General features: G+C 44.9%; 2 protein-coding genes across 6 annotated transcripts in view; both read right to left on the minus strand.

Moving 5' to 3' along the window:
- Positions 1 to 9681, minus strand: part of MTHFD1L (methylenetetrahydrofolate dehydrogenase (NADP+ dependent) 1 like) — a 205301-nt gene extending 195620 nt beyond the window's left edge. For all 3 annotated transcript variants that reach the window (XM_060114711.1, XM_060114713.1, XM_060114712.1), the window contains exons 1-5: positions 9069 to 9681; positions 4382 to 4466; positions 3168 to 3218; positions 3009 to 3062; positions 441 to 565 (exon numbers count right to left, since the gene is read on the minus strand). In XM_060114711.1, coding sequence (XP_059970694.1) covers positions 441 to 565; positions 3009 to 3062; positions 3168 to 3218; positions 4382 to 4466; positions 9069 to 9289 — 536 coding nt within the window. In that variant the 5' untranslated portion in view covers positions 9290 to 9681. The remainder of the gene's footprint in view (positions 1 to 440; positions 566 to 3008; positions 3063 to 3167; positions 3219 to 4381; positions 4467 to 9068) is intronic.
- Positions 9682 to 19181: 9500 nt separating this feature from the next.
- Positions 19182 to 20293, minus strand: part of PLEKHG1 (pleckstrin homology and RhoGEF domain containing G1) — a 91557-nt gene continuing 90445 nt past the window's right edge. For all 3 annotated transcript variants that reach the window (XM_060115067.1, XM_060115070.1, XM_060115068.1), the window contains one exon: positions 19182 to 20110. In XM_060115067.1, the coding sequence (XP_059971050.1) occupies positions 19182 to 20110 (929 nt within the window). The remainder of the gene's footprint in view (positions 20111 to 20293) is intronic.

The raw sequence follows: 20293 nt of genomic DNA on the forward strand, positions 1-20293 counted from the left end.
AAATTTCAAATAAAGCCTCACATTATGAATGGAAGTGCTTGCTTTGTTTTTCTCCACTGGCCTGGGACTAAGGCAGAATGTGCTACCGTGGTGAAGCAGGTCCCCGGGTTTTTTCTCTCGTTTGGTAGAATTATCAAGGAAAAGGAAAAGCTATCAGAAGAGGAGAGCAGGCTAAGGACTCTGTAGGTCAGACAGGAGCTTCTCAAATGAGTATGATTTGGCCAAAATGGCACCCAAGCACTACAAAAGGGCAAGTGTATTTTCTCAAATACGTACTTTCTTAAGCATAATTTTACAAGCCCTCCAACTCCTGAAATATTTAGAATGATTTCATTCATGGCTCAATTACTGACATAGTTGAAAGAGCAGAATTTTAAAGAATTCACAGTAGAAAAACTAGTTTAGCAATGAGTCGATTGTTTTCTTTTATATGTTCTCACCCATCCACATCTTTTTCTGGTTTCAAGGCATTGAGGATTTTGTTGCTAAATGAGGTCTCGGAGATCTGAAGGGCAAGGCCATGTACTCTGGTGTCTTCATTAATCTTCAGGATCTCATCTATAATCTAAAATGAAAACTAAAGTCAGTTTTGCAAAAATAAGACCCAAGAACAGACGCTTTATGTCAAAAATAGATTCATAAAAATGCATCTGTTTTAGTTTCTTTTTTCTCCTTGTTGAAGACATGGTGTAAAGCAGAATGAAGAAGTCTATGTTCCCCCTAACCACGTTTATAAAAGCTTGGCTGGGGCTTCCCTGGTGGCGCAGTGGTTGAGAGTCCGCCTGCCGGTGCAGGGGACGCGGGTTCCTGCCCTGGTCCGGGAGGATCCCACGTGCTGCGGAGCGGCTGGGCCTGTGAGCCATGGCTGCTGAGCCTGTGCGTCCAGAGCCTGTGCTCCGCAACGGGAGAGGCCACAACAGTGGGAGGCCTGCGTACCACAAAAAAGAAAAAAAAAAAGCTTGGCTGAATTTTTTTAGTGACTTCAAGTCTTTCTTATCGCTCTATTCTCTGCCAGAACAGAACAAAACAAAACCAAAGCTCAACAGTTAATAAAGTTGAGATAAGCAAAAGACAATTCCCTGTCCACAATCAGATCTGAGCCCAATGTAATGCCAACTTTACTTTCAGGGAGGCCAGGACTCAGCAGCCTCGAGCATTCCAACCTGGCCCAGAGAAGCCTATGTTTCAAGCACACTGGGCTTAACCAAGCTTACTAATCATGACACTCAGGCCCTCCTGTTCTCTGGACCAGAATGGCATGTAGAAAGCATTTCCAAAGGCTTATGATGGAAAACCTCTAAGCATAGATAGCTCCATTTTACAGGAAACACTAAAATAATTTGCTATTTATGAAAAAGACCAAAGCAGTTTGGGAAGCTAATATAATCGCTGTTGAATGGCCAGGTATGTCTTTAAATAAGCAATGCTTTGGCCTCTCTGTTTACCTCTATTTTACGCCAGGATTTCACTTAGCAATGTTACCTGTTCATAAGTAAGAGAGATTCTAACTCGTAGATATGGATCTCACTATGAGAAGTGTTGGTTTACCATTTCTGTTTTACTATCTAGCAAAAATCATGATGGTATTTCTACCTGGTAAGAGAAGAAAAAGCTATTTGATATATTCAGAAGACTCAGAAAGAAAATTTTGTTTAATATTCATCATTCTGTCATTCATTCAACAAATGTTGAATGTTTTGAATATCTACCTTGTACCAGTTCTGAGTAAAGGAAATACAGTTGTAAAAAAATATCTGCCCTCATGGAGCTTATATTCTAGTAGAGAACACAAGACCAACAACAACAACAACAACAACAACAACAACAACAACAGGGACTTCCCTGGTGGTGTAGTGGTTAAGAATCCACCTGCCGGGCTTCCCTGGTGGCGCAGTGGTTGAGATTCAGCCTGCCGATGCAGGGGACACGGGTTCGTGCCCCGGTCCGGGAAGATCCCACATGCCGCGGAGCAGCTGGGCCTGTGAGCCATGGCCGCTGAGCCTGCGCATCCGGAGCCTGTGCTCCGCAACGGGAGAGGCCACAACAGTGAGAGGCCCGTATACCGCAAAAAAAAAAAAAAAAAAGAATCCACCTGCCAATGCAGGGGACATGGGTTCAATCCCTGGTCCGGGAAGATCCCACATGCCTCGGAGTAACTAAGCCCGTGCGCCATAACTACCGAGCCCGCGCTCTCGAGCCTGTGAGACACAACTACTGAGCCCACGTGCTGCAACTACTGAAGCCCACTTGCCTAGGGCCTGTGCTCCACAACAAGAGAAGCCATAGCAATGAGAAGCCCGTGCACCGCAACAAAGCGTAGCCCCCGCTCGCTGCAACTAGAGAGAAAGCCCAGGCACAGCAACAAAGACCCAATGCAGCCAAATAAATAAATAAATAAAATTACCAAAAAATATAACAATAATAATAGTATAATCTGTGAAACTGATATGGAGTGATGGCAGGTAGGGGGTGGTCAGGGGGGGGGCATCTATACATAGAGCCCAGCCAGAATGAAGTGACGGTACTATTGTTACGTCTAATGTAGTTAGAGGTAAGAATGACAACAAAATCCTAATAAATTAAGACCCTTTTACTCTTTTCCAACATAATACACCATCATATAAATTCCCATTTATCAGAATTCCAAAGAAAAAGAGCGAATAAGTGACTCCTTGTCAAAAAAATAAGCCAAGGGAAACCTAAAGGAGAAGGAAATCCGAAAAAGAGGGGATCTGTGTATACATGTAGCTGATTCACTTTGCTGTACAGTATAAACTAATACAGTATTGTAAAGCAACTATACTCCAATAAGAATTTTTAAAAAATACTGTGGGAACTAGTGGGAAAAGTGAACTATTTCCCACTAGTGGGAAAAGTGAACTATTCCCTCTAAAAGTTCAGCCCTAAGAAAAGGCTGGTTCGGTTCCGACCACAGCTAAGAGATGTTAAGAGGTCTGTTAGGACTGAAGAGGAACACAAAGTAAGGGTTCAGTGTGCTGCTGCGTTACCTCATCTTCACTGCTATCCGCAGGAAGACAGATGTGAGTGATGTTCAGACCAGCCTGCAAAGAGAACACAGGGCGATTTTGTCACTGAGAGAAAATGAATCAACCACCCTAAAGTTAAAATGAATGTTTAAAATCATTCAAAAAATCAACAATCCTTACCTCCTCAGCCAAATTCTGGTTTATTTCCTGCAACAAGTTATCCTCACCTGCCTTGGGAAAGCAGAGCAAGAAGGAGAATGTAACAACATAAAAATACCTTGAAAAGGTACAAAACAGGACAAAGACTAATCTTGTGATTATACATTATCTGACTACAAAGATGATAAGGGAAATGCAGAAAAAGAGTCTTATTGCTCATAAAAGGGGACTAAGGGCTGGTATTTATTAACATGTCAGTTTCTCAGGCTTTAAGATATATCACTTTTGAAAATAATACTCCTCATAGGGCGCATATAGCCACAGAGGCAGCATTCCTTTCTAAGTGAGGAGGCCTAAGACGGGTGTTTAGGACTTGCCCTTGGGTGAAAAGCTACCAATGAACGGAATTCCAGGAGGCCAGGCTCTTGTTTCGCTTTTCTTTCCACTCTTCTCACTTGCTTATCTTTGTTGGGGGTGAGGAAACAGACCCCAAAGAATGCAGGCCCCTAAGTGACTTGAGCATAGCTCTCCTGTCTTGGAATTACACCGCTGAGGAAACTAGAGGCTGCTCTTCTGATACATGAAGCATGCACCAAAAACAACAGAGGCGGCTCAGCTGTTGGGCTGTGTGACCTTACAGGCCTGGCGCAGTGCACCACTTCCCTGCACCTGCGTCACCTGGGTGTGCCAATAAGGATGGCAAACAGTGCCAACTGCAGCTGGCAATGAAGGGGCCGTTGCTAGAACACAGACATGGAACTCCCAAGTCCTGCCATGGCATGGCTTTTGGCCCTTCAGACTCATGGCAGGTTTGAAAAGACTGAGTGGTAAGATCACCAAATACCATGTCTCAGCAAGCATCTGTCTTCCACAGAAACAAAGTGGAATGTTTTTTCCCATCCCACTCAAATCACACCTGATCAGCATTTATACCAGACCACATTATATCCTGTGTAATGCAACTTACGTGAGCACCTACCTCCTGACCTCCGGAAGCTATCCACGCCAAAAGGAGACAGACTCAAACAGAGTGGTAACTAACCTGTAATCCTGAAGCAGCAAAATGACCAGATAGAGGGGGAAACGACAACATTTCCCCATGAGCTTTCTCCTCCCTCCCCTAAGCCCGAGTGGGACTTCTGTGACAAGAAATGCAGCTGGTCACCTGTGTACAATTGTCTTCTAAATTAAAAGACATCCTAAAATAGCAAGACAGAACCACGTTCTCAGCTTACCTGAATAATAGCAAGAACCGGCTTAAAGGCAGGGTTTTTTCCTTGCAATAAACTCAGAGCTTCTTTCGAATTCTGAATGACTTCTCTGCATTGAGAAAGAAAAACAACATGGTCAGATCTAGGTTAATGACTAGAAAGGATGGATACAATACATTTTCTTGGAAGGTTTCCTACTCTAAATGAAACTAATTAGACAGCACAAGGACAGGCTCCTGCAAGTGTGGAAAGGGTGGAGGGAGGGGGAGGAGAACAATCATGAAATACCTGACGTAGGGCTTCCCCGGTGGCGCAGTGGTTAAGAATCCGCCTGCCAATGCACGGGTCACGGGTTCGAGCCCTGGTCCGGGAAGATCCCACATGCCGCGGAACAACTAAGCCTGTGCGGCACAACTACTGAGCCTGTACTTTAGAGTCCGCGAGCCACAACTACGGAAGTCCACATGCCTAGAGCCTGTGCTTTGCAACAAGAGAAGACACCGCAATAGGAAGCCCGCACACCACAACGAAGAGTAGCCCCTGCTTGCTGCAAGTAGAGAAAGCCCCACGCACAGCAACGAAGACCCAACACAGCCAAAAATAAATAAATAAAATAAATTTATTTAAAAAAAAATCCGATGTAGAATGTGACAATCTCTAATTTTCGAAATAAGTAGAGGTAAACAAACTAGATGTTAACAGTGATTTTCTTTTTTAAATTTTTTTCTCCTTAATACGGCTCATTAGATGAAATGTGCCATATAAATGTATTTTCTCTAAAAGAGAGATAATGGACTTCACTGGTGGCACAGTGGTTGAGAATCCACCTGCCAATGCAGGAAACACGGGTTCGAGCCCTGGTCCGGGAAGATCCCACATGCCGCAGAGCAACTAAGCCCGTGCGCCACAACTACTGAGCCTGCACTCTAGAGCCTGAGAGCCACAGCTTCTGAGCCCATGTGCCACAACTACTGAGCCCGTGCGCCTAGAGCCCGTGCTCTGCAACAAGAGAAGCCACCACAACGAGAAGCTCGTGCACCACAACTAAGAGTATCCCCTGCTCGCTGCAACTAGAGAAAGCCTGTGCGCAACTAAGACCCAACGCAGCCAAAAATAAATAAATGTATTTTTTAAAAAAGTTGGCTCTTACGAATGAACTTATTTACAAAACAGAAACAGACCACAGACATAGAAAACAATCTTATGGTTTCCAAAGGGGAAGTGGGGGGAGGGATAAATTAGGAGTTTGGGATTAACAGATACACATTACTATATACAAAATAGACAAACAACAAGGACCTATTATATAGCACAGGGAACTATATTCAGTATCTTGTAACAGCCTAGAATCTGAAAAAGATATATTTATATATATATCTATATACATATAGACATTTATGTATAACTGAATCACTTTGCTGGAACACAACATTGTAAATCAACTATATTTCAATAAAAAATTTTAATTAAAAAATATTAAATAAAAAATTTAAAAAAGAAAGTTGGCTCTTTTTCCTCTCACAATAATAGACAAAAGGCTTAGCCAAGGCAGTACCCAAGCTTCAGTGCTTAAGACCACCTTTAAGTATCATCTCTTGTCTCCATCAGGGTCTTGCATGCACAACAGCTTTCAAAAAATGCAAGGGGAACTTCCAGCCAGATCCCATCAGCAATAAATGGCCATGAGCAAAGGGACAAGGCAAAATGGCCAGGGGCAAAACTCCTCCCAGTTTTAGAGAAGAATTTGACGAATGTAACTGGCAGGCACTGCTCTTGTAGGTGGATGAGAGAAGGGTGCTCAGAAAACGTTTAAAGGCTTCAAAACTCAACCAGGATGAGCCTTCCACAGTCAGCTGGGCTAGAAGACATAGAGTAAATGGGCATGCAGCTGTCTACAACCCAGGAAGGTTTTGGTTTTTAAACACTTGGACGAGCCTTCCCACAGTCAGCTGGGCTAGAAGACATAGAGTAAATGGGCATGCAGCTGTCTACAACCCAGGAAGGTTTTGGTTTTTAAACACTTGGGATAAAGCAACTTGATTCCCAGTGAAACAACTGTATTGTGTTGATAAACCAGAATATATGTGAAAGTTCACAAACCACCTTATAAATGAGCAAGAATCTTCTGTCCAACAACATGCGGCTGAGGACCACATGCCGTATGCAGATTCTCTGCCTTTCTTGGCTGCGAATTTGGGCCATACTGGGTCCTTATTTCTGGCTATTGTGGGAAGGCACTGGAGTGCGGGTCCCAAGTGGTTCTTGGCAATGTGTATTAGGGTCATCTGGAAAGCTTGGTAAAGAGAAAGGCTTTGTGACTCAGCCCAGAAAGTCGGACTCCCTAAGTCTGGGTGGGGCCTGGGAATGTGTGTTTTCAACAAGGAGTCTGGGTGGCCCTGAAGCACTCAGTGGAAACAGTCGAGGACCAGTGCTCAGGCCTTTGGTTGACTAGCGTGGGCAATTCACTGAGCCACTATGGAACCTGTTTCCTCATCTGTAGAGCAGGTGTACTACAAGGACTCTACCTTTGTTCTTATAATTGTACAGTGTTCTTTTGTGCCTCAAAGCTACACTTGAACGCTAAAAACACTCCTTCCAAAAGCAATTCTCCCAGAAACACTTGTAGCACCTCAATAAAATGAAGGGCACACGACTGCAGAAGCTGACACCTGTCACCAGCTCTGCTCATAAAGTTGGCTAATTCCCCCACAACTTGTCACATGTGTAACGTTTCATTCTTTGGGGTTATTCCTTATTCTTCCATTATTCTTACAGTGCCAAGCAAAGCAAGCAAGGAGTTACCAGGCTCAGGAAGTCTAGAAAGTAGCATAGATGTTTCTCATCAGAGATTTTTCTGCCCTGGGTGAGAAAAGTTGCCTCCTCAACTTCTAGTTGGAAGGTGACTTCTGCATCCTATACTGTCTTTGGACCCTTACCCTGAAACCAAATCCCCCTAAAACCTCTTATCCAGTTTATGATTAATCTCTCTATCCAAAACTTTATTCCTTTTCTTGTCCCCTTAATCCTGTGCTAAATGAGCAATAATCAAACAGAGTCAGATGATTAAAATTGCTGTTGTTGGTAACATCGTTAATATACTAAAATTGCTATCATAGATATCCTCATTAACTACAAACTCAAGCTGTTTCTCCAGGGCCAGATGAGCTAACAGACCTCTGGCCAAGGACCACCCGGCTAGAGAAGCATAAACCAGAGACATCCCGACTGCCGAAACCACAATTAAGAAATAATGGATTTCCCTGGTGGTCCAGCGGTTGACTCCCCGCTCCCAACGCAGAGGACACCGGTTCGATCCCTGGTCGGGGAAGATCCCACATGCCCCGTGGTTTGGCAAACAAACAAAAAAAACCCAAAACCTCTATCTCAAAGACCAAGTTGGAGTGGAGTGGATCTGAGGCTTGTCCCCTACTTGGTACCCTGCAACACACACTGTACCTGCCTACGTCACAACCCGGTGACCATCTGGCGAGGGTACCCCAGTTCGGTGTGGTAACAACCCCTTAAGATGAGCTCAGCTGTACACTGCTTAAAATCTAATGACCGGAAGAGACCTAACCGAGACATCCGGAGAGAAAACAAGGTAAACTAAAAGAGTCCTTGGAGTCATGGGCCACATCATGAAGCGCCTTGGAAACAGGGAGTAAAAAGGTGAATTCATTTTCAGAATGAAGGCTAGAAGGAAAACAGAAGAGGATGTCAGCGGATGGACGTGAAGAGCTCGCTCCGTAACATGGCATCCTGGAACTAGGAATTCTAGTTAGGGAAGGGAAGAAAGGGCCTTCCCACGACCCCCAGGCATGTCCGGAGCGCTTCACTCAGACAAGTGAAGCGGGGGTGGAGGGGGACCCGCGAACGTCTCCGGTGGAGACAGCGGAAGGCCGGCCCGGGTCTCCCAGGCAGAGTTCGCCTCTCGCTCGGGAGAGAACTTTGGAAATAAGGCTGAGCTGGGGATTCCGTGCCCACGGTGCAGCGACGCTGGGAACGAGACGGCCCCGACTTCTCCGGCCGCCCTCCGCGCGTCACTGGGTGGGCCGGGCCGCAGCCCTCCCACGCGCAGGAGGCTGCAGCGTTTTGGGAGGGCAGACCTCACCGCAGTCACGGTATGCCGCCCGCAGCCAGCGTCCCGGAGGCGGAGCCCCTGTGCAGACAGGCGCCGATCGCTGGGCCCGGGGCGCCCCCGCCGCAGCCCCGCAGCCCCGCAGCGCCCCGGCCCCCACCCCGGATCCGACCAGCAGGCGGGCGGCAGGGCTAGCGGGGCGGGAGCGGGCGCCCCTCCCCCTCGGGACTCCAGCCCTCGCCGCGCCGCCCCTTTCCTGCCCAGGCCGCGCCCGGCGCGGCTGCATCGGAGCAGGCGGCGAGAGGTGCACGTGGAGCGAGGCGCGCGGTCTGAGCTGCTCAGCACCCGCCGCGGATGCCCACGCCCTCCCGACCCCCGCCCCTCCGACCTGGGCCGGCCCCAAGAGTCTCCGTCCTCCGGCGCGCCCAGCCCGCCCTCCCGGTGCCCGCGCTGCCCCCCACCAGCTGCCGTCACCCTTAAAAGTTGGCACCAAACACTCGCGACCCCGTGCTCAGCGAAGCCCCCACGGAGGCCCCCGGGGCTCGGCCGAGCCTCGAGAGCTCCGGCCGCCCCACTTCCTGGGTCTACCCCGGCCGCCGGGGACTTGGGCGGCGGCGAGCGCCAGACACTCACCGGACGATCGAGTCCCGCGCTGGGGGCGCCCGGCTGCCCGGGCCCCGGCTGCTCCCGGCCTGGGTGTCCCGCAGCCGCCGCTGCCCGAGCAGGCCCTCCCCGCCGCCACATCCGCCGACCCCGCCGCTGCTGGCGAGACAAAGCTCTCGGAGGCGGCGCGGCGGGCCGGGGGGCTTCAGGCGGCCGAGCTGGCGGAGGACGAGCGGCAGGCGCGCGCTCATGGTGAGGCGAGGGCGGCGCAGCGGGGACGCGGGTTCTCCCGCGACGCGGAGATGCGGCGGCTGATCTCAGAGACGCAGCGGCTCACGTCCCTCCTGGGGGTGGCGGGGCGGGCGCCAGGCGGGAGAACCGGACCCGGCCGGTAACGGGCCAGAGGTAGGAAGGTCCTGGCTATTCTTCCTCAGCGGAGAGGAGCCCCTAGGGGGCACTGCGCTCAGTGCCCGTGACGTTGGGAAGGTGGGGGCCTGTGGGGCGCGGGGCTGCTGTTCGAGTTGCCTGGACGTCAGGGATGGGCACTTTCTGGCTCTTGCAAACACAGCCTCGAAATTTGCCTAGGGTTAAAAATCAGAGGAGGGTGGGGCGTGAGCATGGGGCTCCCGCCCTGCCCAGAGACAGTACCTTCTTCCTCCGCCTAGGATGCCAACAACATCCTGCCCTCGGGTGGCAGTTTGCTTCCTGGAAGGGCAATTGGTTTAGCTACCGGGGATTGGATTTATCAGGCTGGAGGCGGCCGAACAGTAAAGAGCGTGTGGGCCTTGGAGTTCAAAAGCTGACTTTGTAGCCGTAGACAAGTTGCTTAACCTCTGTGAGGCTTAGCTGCCTCAAAACGAAATACTTTGTTTATAATCTTAACAGGTTTATAATTACCAAGCAAAGTGGTAATAAAACTACAGATTATAAACACTGGCTTTCCATCAGCTAAACCCTGTAGGAGGTTCTGGAGAGACACTGAATTTAATCCTAAAAAACAGTAATGTGTTTTGTCCTGATTTTCAATCTCGAGGAAACTGGGTCCAGAGAGGTCAGTCTGGCTTGCCTGCCTTCGTTGATCATGTCTTAATCGCATGCTACTGTCTATATTTTTCATTGTGAGGCTGATTACCACATTTCACACATGAGGGTACAGCAATAGCTAACATTTCACAAACCTGTGAGGTAGGTATTACTGAAACAGGCGGGAAGGGGGCAGGGCACAACCTCTGAAAGAATGACACAGCCCAAGGACGTGACGTAAACTGATTAGAACCAAATGGGTCCAAGATGGCAGACAAACCAACTTCCATTAGATCTTGAGCCTCAGTATCGGCTCACTGTAACACTTTAGCAAGCTAAATGACACACCCACAGGCGCCATGACAGTTCTAAGACCGACCAGAAGGATCAAAAAGTGGGCGGTGGCCCACTTCCTGGCAATCCCCGCCCCTTCCGGAAATAGCTGGAATACCCCTCCCACTCTTTAGCCTATGAAATTACCCACCCCTATAAAAACTGACAACCCCATACCCTGGTGCCTTTCTCACCTTCTGGGATGGCCCACACTCTGTGTGTGGAGTGTGTTTCTAAATAAATCCACTTCTTACCTATTGCTTTGTCTCTCACTGAATTCTTTCTGTGATGAGACGTCAAGAACCTGAGCTTCATTAAGCCCTGAAACCAGGTATGTGATCTCAGTTGGAAGACTATGGGGTTTGGCTGGATTCAAGTCCCGGCCGCGTGGGTTCAAGTCCCAGCCTGGGTTTTGGCCGGGTTCAAGTCCCAGTCTGAGGTGCACGGTTTCATTACCACCTTTTTACACAAGAGGAAACAAAAATCACAGAAGTTGTGTCTTGTACAAGTGTTATCAAACTAAACTTGGGTCCACTCGCCAGGGTGCAGTAAAGCCAATCTACTGACACCAGGTTGTGGTGAAGGAAAGTGCAGGGTTTACTGCAGGCGCCATACAAGGGGCATTGGCAGCTAATGCTCAAAGCACCTAAATTCCCCAGTGGTTTTCAGGGAAAGGTTTTTAAAGACAGGGTGAGGAAGAGGGTTTTGAATGTGTGATCAGCCCGTGAACATCCCTAGTGGGGGGTTCAGTATCTACAGAACAGCTCAAAGGATATGGTTCAGAATATTATCTATAGCCCTTGAGGAGGAACTAAGGGTCTCTGAATTTGTCTAATGACTAAACTATTATGATTTTGTCTTGCTTGACTGTTTTGCTTTGTTTCTGCACTTTCTCACTTCTCTGATTAAGTTTATTCTTTGGAATTGAGGAAGGTTTAGGAGGTTAAATTTTTTCTACAAGCAAGAGGCAGGTGGAGGACATTGGGGGAGCAGGGGGGCCTGTCCTGGGAATGCCCTATAGGGTCCTACTTGGTTACACAAGCATATAAACATCAGAAAGGAGACTTGAATGGCCCGTCCACCTACTGTCCTGATAATCTTGGGCAAGTCATAAAACCCTTAGAGGCTTGTCTCATTGTAAATTGGGGACCACTCATTTAATGGGCATTCATTGGACACTGCTGAACACAGGCCACTGGCCATGAAGATGAGAATCACCCAGTCCACAGGGAATTTATGGGAAATCTCTGTACCTTCCTCTTAAATTTGCTGTGAACCTAAAACTGCTCAAAAAAAAAAAAAAAGGTGTTTTTTTTTTTAAACTTATCCAGTCTCTACCCTTAGGAGTTTCCAACAGTAACTCCACCAGAGTAGTGACAATTTGTCAGTCCAGCTGATGAGGGCCAACCATAGTGATGTTTAAAAAGACTGTGGACACCACATATTATATGATCCTGTTTATATGAAATGTCCAGAATAGGCAAATTTATAGAGACATAAAATACTAGGGTTTGCTTATGGCTGGGGGCAGGGGAAAGAGAGGGATTGGAGGTTAGAGCTGATAGGTACAGGGTTGTTTTCTGAGGTGATGAAAATGAAATGCTTAACTGTTTATGGAGGAGCGTCAGAGAAAACACCAGAGGATCCCATGCTGGAGCTGAGTGTGTTTTTCAAATATGTATACTATTTATTTATAATGTATATAGAGAAAAGCATAAAGTAAAAAATAAAATCACCCACAATACTATTGCCAAGTCATAACTGTCTTTTTTTAAACTTGTTTTACAAGATTGTGACCATATTATATATATAGGTCTCTTCTTCACTTGCTATATCTGTTTTCATGAAATTGGGAAGGGATAGTACTCGAAATCATGACTTATAGTGGCTATATATTATAACCTAATCTATATTGTGGATAGACCATAATTTATTTTACCTTTTCCTGATGTTGTTTGTATTGTTTCCAGTTTTGGTGTGAGAAATAACATTCTTTCATTCGCTTGTTCAGTAGCTGTGTGTTGAAGGCTTTCTATGTGCTGGGGGAGGGATAGGAAGGTAGTGGGGGCCACACCTGTGGTGGCAATATTTACCTGTAACCTTTTGCAGAAGCAGTTCTCAGAAAATTTATAACTGCTAGAAATGTTAAGTGGAGAAGAAATAGCACAGGGAAGTGGAGAATAAACAACACAGCCACAACTTCATATAAAAAGTCAACCCTTCCGATCATACTGAATTGCACAGAAAAGTGTGGCATTTTTGTGAACTGCATGGCTCAGCATGGCACAGCAGGCCCCAAAGAAGACTTTCCAACACTTCATGAACTATTCTGTACAGAAGAAAGGTTTGAATAGAAAAGATCGAGTTTAAAACCGTACACCTAAGCTAAATTGATTGGGAAGGGCGAGCTACCAAAACTAATTTGTTACTGGAATCCCTCATATGGAAATGACTCAGGCCATCTAGATGTGCTACAAACCCATCTTGGAGAAGGCCCTTTGGAGGCTGTTTTCAGTCGTCACCAAAAGCGTATGGCAATCCACACCTTTAAAGCGCTACTCTCTTTTAATTAGATCTCACATTAAAGTATAATAGGGAATTCCCTGGCGGTCCAGTGGTTAGGAATTGGTGCTTTCACTGCCGAGGCGGGGCCTGGGTTCAATCCCTGGTTGGGGAACTAAGATCCCCGCAAGCTGGGCAGCAGGGCCAAAACAAAAGTATAATAAAGTTCACCTAGAAACCATGTGGTTTTTTTGTTTCTTGTTTTTTTTTTAACTGAATTAACATACTTAATAATCTTAAAAAATTTTCGGTGTTGACACTGTTGGTCAACAATGGTCTGTCCCATTATGATATGACGAACTGTGACCTTATATGAAATTTTGAGAAATCACTTTAAGGTCTAGGACAGCAAATGCCTGTGCTGATCAAGCCAGTTAAAGTATTTTACTCAACCTATCCGGGTCCTCACGTGGATGACCATGGAGGCCCCTGTCCTCTGCTCACCTTCAACTCCCTCCTGGGCCCCACCCTGAAGTCATTCCAGATGAGAGCTATTTGGGTTCTTACACACATAATACACACTTGGAGGAGAGGATAGGAAAGGGAGAAAGATTTATGGAAGAAAACTTCAGGATCTTTCATATTCCCAGGTTTGTTTCACGGGGAAGTGTCAGGATCTCATTTGGAGATAGATATGTCTGAATCTGTTGATCCCAAACTCAAATATATACTGGTTTACTTAGGAAAAGTCAACTACCCTGGGAGGAAAGGGCTCTATTGTGTTGAAGCCCTTAAAAATGCATTAACTCACATTCTTTCCCTAGTGGATATAAATAATTTCAGTGCACTCTGAGATGACATTGGGACCTAGGTTAAAGAAAGTTTGTTTCCAGAATAGGGAGTATATATATATATATCTGAAGTTAATATGCTATTTATGGGTATATGGAGAGAGTGAGAGTGCATTTGCTCTATACTAGCCTCTATGCTAGGCATGTGGCGAAGGAATCAACTTTGAACAAGACAGACACAAGCTCGGGTGTCAGGGTGTCAGAGTTTACTGTGCAGAACTGTATAGTAGAACACAGGCATGTTGATGGAAAGCTATAAAGCCTAAAGGTTCAGAGAGTTATAAGTGTTAAGAAGAAACACCTTCCTAGACCTGGAGAGTCACAAGAAGCTTCCAACAGATCAACTGGAACCTAAAGGATGATGATGTTGACCTTTTCTGACTTCAATCAACTAAAGCTTGGACTCTGTTGACCTTTGCCCCAATTCTATGCTGAATTCTCTTGCTCAAGCCCCTTCATGAATATGCATGTACCCTTAGCTTAAAAACTTCCCAAATTTGCTGTTAGGGGAGACACTGCTTTGCGTAAGATCCCTGGTGTTCTCCTTACTTGTTGCAAGTAATAAATCCTTCTCCTGACCTTTGGCATGGTTGTGTCTTTTAGCTTGACACCCACCAAGAGGGGAAGCCAATTTTGGGTAACAATGTGATCGTTCTGAGACACTCTCTATGGGTTCCCTGCATTTTGCATCTCTTCCTGTCTTGTATCAATCGGTCTTGTTCTGGGCTAGTGTTGAAAGGATATTTGCATAGCAAACGACCTTGGAAAATAGAGAGTGTTTCCCTCCAGGGCAGAGGGAAGATAATGTTTGCTGCCCACAATGTAAAGATAATGCCTCCCTCCAGGGTCAAAGATTGGGCAGGTTTGCCAGTAGCTCTTAGATAAAAGATTCTTAAATCCATTATTCCTCAGCTGTGAAAGCAACCCACTGTGTGTGTGTAGCACATACTTGGGATGCTCTGCAGGCCCCTGGGGGCCTGGAGAAGCAAGGGAAACCAATGCTTTCATGCTGCTCTCCTGCCCGGTGTGATCATGACCTCTGATACAGAGGCAAGCTAACCGGTTAGCGTGCAAGCTGAGTAAAATCCCAGACCCTCCACAGCTCTTACTAGTGATTTTTGAGCTGAGTGTTGAGGACCGGGCAGGTTTTCTCCTGGATGGTAGTGGGAGGGTCACGCAGGCAAAGGGAGCAGCTCCTGTAAAGGCAGAGACAGATTTGGAGGACTTTGTAGAAAATTGTATTCTGTTTGTGTTTAGAAATATTATGCTGGCTAAGATTTGGGAGGATGGAGGTGCACAAGTCTGAAAATGGGGAAAACTGGCAAGATAAACAGGTAGGAAGCTAGTGCCACATCATCTCTGACATCATCTCTTATGTTCGGGGCTTCAGGTAGTTGAGCGCTTCAGGCTAATCTTTACCATTGAAAGAGAACTGGGAGTCCTTACAGCTGACAAGGACTTCGCGGTTTTTACTTCTCTTGCCTAATAACAGTTTGTTGTTTTGTTCCCTTGAGATCATTAAGTACCGAGACCTGTTCAAGGAAAGCATTTTGGCCAGGCTGAGCTCCCAAAATGGCTTAGGCCCAAAATGGCTTCCTCGCCTGTTTCTTTCTCCAGGGATCTGCTACCCTACTGGCTTACAGGATGATTTTCACCTTTAAATTCCATCCTCAGATCTTGGAGTCACCTCATCAGAAGCCAGCCCCAAACAGGCTAGATCTAATTTTTTTTTTTTTTTAAAGGTGGAAATCTGGATTTTCATGTTAAACCTTTTTAAAACTGTGTAAACCAGATTCAGACTCTGGGCCACCAGTTTACAGCCTCTGATTTAACTAGTCTATACAAGAAGGAATCTGCTTACCCATGGTCTTGTGATGCTTATATGGAGAGCCATACCTTGCCATACAAACAATAGAATATTTGGGGGCTTGTGTTTGCCCCGTAGAGCGGATGATTTACTTACTATCCAAGCCCTGTTCTTTTACGTTTGAGCTGAATAAACATGGTTTTAGAACTAATGAAGTGGAACTGCTTGCTTCTCTTCCTTTCCTATTGTATGATGCATTGTGAATAAGCTATTGTCTGGAGAATCAAGCTTTGTTCTTTTTCATAGATACACAAAGTGGGCTTTGCCCATGGGCTTGCACCACCAGAGTAAAGTAGGCAAGTTTGTCTTTTGGCACCAAAAAAACTTCAGCATTCTGGGCCCTTCCCCTCCACCTCACCTGACTTTAACCCCACAGCTGCAAGTCAGACTACTCTATGATCTCACACCATCAAAACCAGTTACCTGGAAAGACATTTGGTCTAAGGGGAATTTCAGAGAAGGGTATGATCATCCCAGGCTAAATTCAATATTGGAAAAGTAATCAAAAGATACAGAAAATGGTCAGTCACAGGCCACTGAAACATGGTATATCATCACTACCCTGAATCATTTTCTTTTTTTTTTTTTTTTTTGGCCATGCTGCTCAGCTTGTAGGATTTTAGTTTTCTGACCAGGGATTGAACCTGTGCCCCCTGCAGTGGAAGCTCTGAGTCCACTGGTCTAACCACTGGACCGCCAGGGAATTCTACCCTGAACCATTTTCTGCACAGCTCATAAGGCAAAGTATTATAACTGAGTATAGTTCAGAAAAATCTTGATCTTTCTAGAATTAACACATTAATTCACACCGTATTTTACTTTGTACTTTACAAACTTTATTAAATAATGAGCATTACTAACTTTCATTATCATATATACAGTATTTAAACTATGTTTTCCTAGATGCATGGTTTTTTGTTTGTTTTTCTGGAGGGTTTTTTCGCACAAAGAATAGAGTAGGTGAAAAGTGAACTTATAAAAAAAATTGAACCTTCAGTCCAGAAACCTAGTAAGAACTTGACATCCATTTAAGTACATATAACTCTTTTCCCCCAATTATATACATCCCTAGCCCACCTCCCGAAGAAACTATTTTAAACAAAAGCACTCACTGAATAACTTTGAGGGAAAATACGAACTTGATTATATATGTACACACAGATCTCAAAATCTGTATCCTGGCTGACAGAACGGATGTATAGAACTGCAGATTTGTCCTAGAACCTAAAGACAACCATACAGACATTTTATACAGTACGACAGCAGCCTCCGTGCAGCAGGGTGTGTTCCTATAAGTGACATCAGAGTCGTGCAACAGGACACTGGTGTGGAGAATTAATAATTTCTGAGAGTAAGACACCACAGTAATATGGATAATACAGAATTTGGGTCTTACAAACCAAAAAGCAGAGAAGTGGGAAACTGCATTCCTGGGACAAGAAAAGTCAGGTAACTCTGTTTTGTAAACGCCCTTACAAATACCTCTAGCAAGTCTGAGAATCTATACTCAGTTACAGTGCTTCTCTTTTCTGATACTTCTTATACTTGAAAACTCATATCGTGTTTAAAGAAGGGCAATGAAAGAAGGAATGGTTCCAGAACAATGCTCATCAATATGGACTTTGTTTTCTAAGCTACAAGAAGAAAGTACAGTATGGAGAAAGAAGAAACTTAGGTTATTTTTTGTTACTTAAAAAGGAAAATGAATGCCTTAGGTACCTGTGTATAAAATAAGGATGGTCACAGTTTATGTTTTTAAGAAAAAGAGGCATAGCACTTAAAGAGAGAAAAAGAATTATGGTAGATATCACTGATTCAAATCAATATCATTGCTTATCTTTAAATGAAAAGCCCAGATCCCCTTTCCCTACACAGATTATCATATCTTTTAAGATGAAAACTGAGAGGGTGGGGAAGAGGCCACAGAGTGTAAAATGGCTTAAAGTGAGAATGCGAAAGCCACTGTTTGAGAAAACATACTTGTTACATTGATTGGAGTCTTCAATAAAATATTTTTATAAAGTGGCAATAAATCTGCCTTCATTTTTCTCTTTAGCTTCTTTAACTTTGTGTTTTACTCACAAGGTCTTGCTTTTGTTTTTGTTTCCTTCCATAAAGAGTTGTATTAGTACATAATATCACAATGAACCACTATTTAAAGACCATAATTACAACTTAAAAGATGTGATTAGTCAGAATTTAGTAACCAAAGATTCTGCTCTTCTATATGCCCCCAAACAATGAAAAAAGACCCCCATATTATGTCTGGATTAGAAAATAAATTTCACTGCAGTCAATAAAATTCTCAAGGCTGGGACCAGGTCATTTGGCTAAGTATAAAATTTGGCTAAGGGGCCTCCCTGGTGGCGCAGTGGTTAAGAGTCCGCCTGCCGATGCAGGGGATACGGGTTCGTGCCCCGGTCTGGGAGGATCCCATATGCCGCGGAGCGGCTGGGCCCGTGAGCCATGGCCGCTGGGCCTGCGCATCTGGAGCCTGTGCTCCGCAACGGGAGAGGCCACAACAGTGAGAGGCCCGCATACCACAAAAAGAAAAAAAAAAAAAAAAAAAAAAAAATTTGGCTAAGTATGAAAGGACATCTGAAAAACTGCTCTGGGAAGAGTAGCTTTAAAGAGCTTTGTTTTATTTTAGTTTATGGTTTACTTCGTGTTGATTAGAAACAGGCACAAAAAGTAGTGAAGGGTTCTATCTTCTCCCCATCCCCAACTGTCATATAGTGAGATAATCAAGTTGTACCCAGATGTCAACCCATCTTTTCTAATAAGTCAATTTGCATTTTCTTGAACTTGGTTTTAAACCATTAAGGGAATCATTCATTTAACCCCATGAGATGTAAAATAAATGACGAGCAGCACGTTCTCCAGGCCTTGTTCAGGAAGACAGGGAAGGATTTTTACTTACAGAAAATTGGTCATGATACATTCTAATTTCCAATAGTTACATATTTTCTGCCTCATAATGAACTAGATGCAGGAATGCCAGCACAGAAACCCTAAAATGGGCACCTAGACAATACTGCAATTAGAGATCCCTCGTTTAAGTTATTCTAGGGTCTTGGCACAAATTTAACAAAAATGTCAGAGGTAAGCATAATCCTTTAAACAGCTTTAGTTTCCTTTCTTTTTAAAAAACGTGAAAAGTTCTCCTTTCTGCCTTTGAGTCCTAGTATACCTGTGGCTTCTGAATAATAGGAAATAATTATTGCATTTCTTAACTCTGGGCACTAATTGTCAGGATATGGGAAAAAATACCATGGCCATCATGTTTTTTTAAAAAAAAGAAGCCTAAAATTTTCAAGTAAGATTGACTTACATGAAACACGAAGACCATCAGCATCAGAAAACACAGTGTTAGATGCTAACATTTGCTACAGTACAATCCTGGCTGGATCGCCAGCTGTTTCAAAAAGTTGTGCTGTTAAAGAAAGTATACTTTACATCTCTGGTTATTACAAAACTGTTCTAATCTGGTACATACAAAACATCTCTCAGTATCTCTAATTCATGAGCACAGTAAGAAGCTAATTCAGGCAGCTACTCTTAAGAACCTTAGGCAAAGCTGCTTGAACTAAGACATTGGAATTTTTCCCTTAGAGATTGGACAAGATTTTGCTGATTGGGAGATGGCCCCTTCCAGAGATAGTCATTCAGTTTGTCAGAATCATTGTATGATGTCAGATATGGTCCAAGTTTGCTGCTTATTGGCTCATCTTCTTCTGACTTGATCTCCACATAGTCATCTTCATCTCCTTCAGTCTCTTTGAAATTGGAAAAATAGTTCTGGGTAGCTATTTGGGCACTTAAAGGTAAATTTCTATTTACTACCAGAACTTTCTGCGAGTCCTGGAGTGTGAGATCTGAGTGTTTTCCAGTGCCCTGTTGACCTGAGTCAGCAATACCTGGCACCAAATCCTGGTGACTCTCCCACCCTGAACTTCTGTGTAAAGACAGCAGCTGTTTCTTTCCCATTTCACTAGGGTAGTTGATGGAGTCCGCGGACTTGTTTATCAGGATGGAGGAAGATGACTGGGACCTGTTATAAGGCTGAGATTTAGCACTGATTCCTTTCCGTCCCAGAGAGTTGTAAAGATGGCCCTGACAGGAGTTCTCTTTGTTGGGCTGGCTGACCACCACGCTGTGTCTCTGCATGGAGCCCAGCAGAGGCTCAGAGATTTGGAGAGAAGGCACGGAGCAAGCTGCGGACAGTTGTCTTGGGGTACTTTTCATATTGATCTCTAAAGTGGGATATTTTGACTTCAAGTCTTGCTCTGGCCGGGGACAGAAATCTGCTAACTCTCCGTTACTATAGGTTGAATGCAAAAGCCAATCCTCGCTACCATGTTGGGTGTGGGAAGGTGATGCAGAGCTGAGGTTGGAGGAGTCTTGAGGGCTGGCCCAGCCATCCTTCTGAGTCTTAAAGGGGGTCTCTCTGAATACAATCTGGTCATACAGTTGGGAATACTCAGCAATCCTGGCACCTGGAAGGCAAATATTAAAATGATAAATATATACAGGATCATTTCTACATGCAAAGATTTAAAAAATAAGAACGTTCTAGCAACATATTAAAAAAATTTAAACAGTAGACAGGACTTTTAAGTTAAGTTTGAGGGTAAGAAATCATCAAATACTAAGCAACACAAACTAATAAAATCATCCCA

Source organism: Mesoplodon densirostris, chromosome 12 (assembly GCF_025265405.1).
Source record: "Mesoplodon densirostris isolate mMesDen1 chromosome 12, mMesDen1 primary haplotype, whole genome shotgun sequence".
NCBI lineage: Eukaryota > Metazoa > Chordata > Mammalia > Artiodactyla > Ziphiidae > Mesoplodon > Mesoplodon densirostris.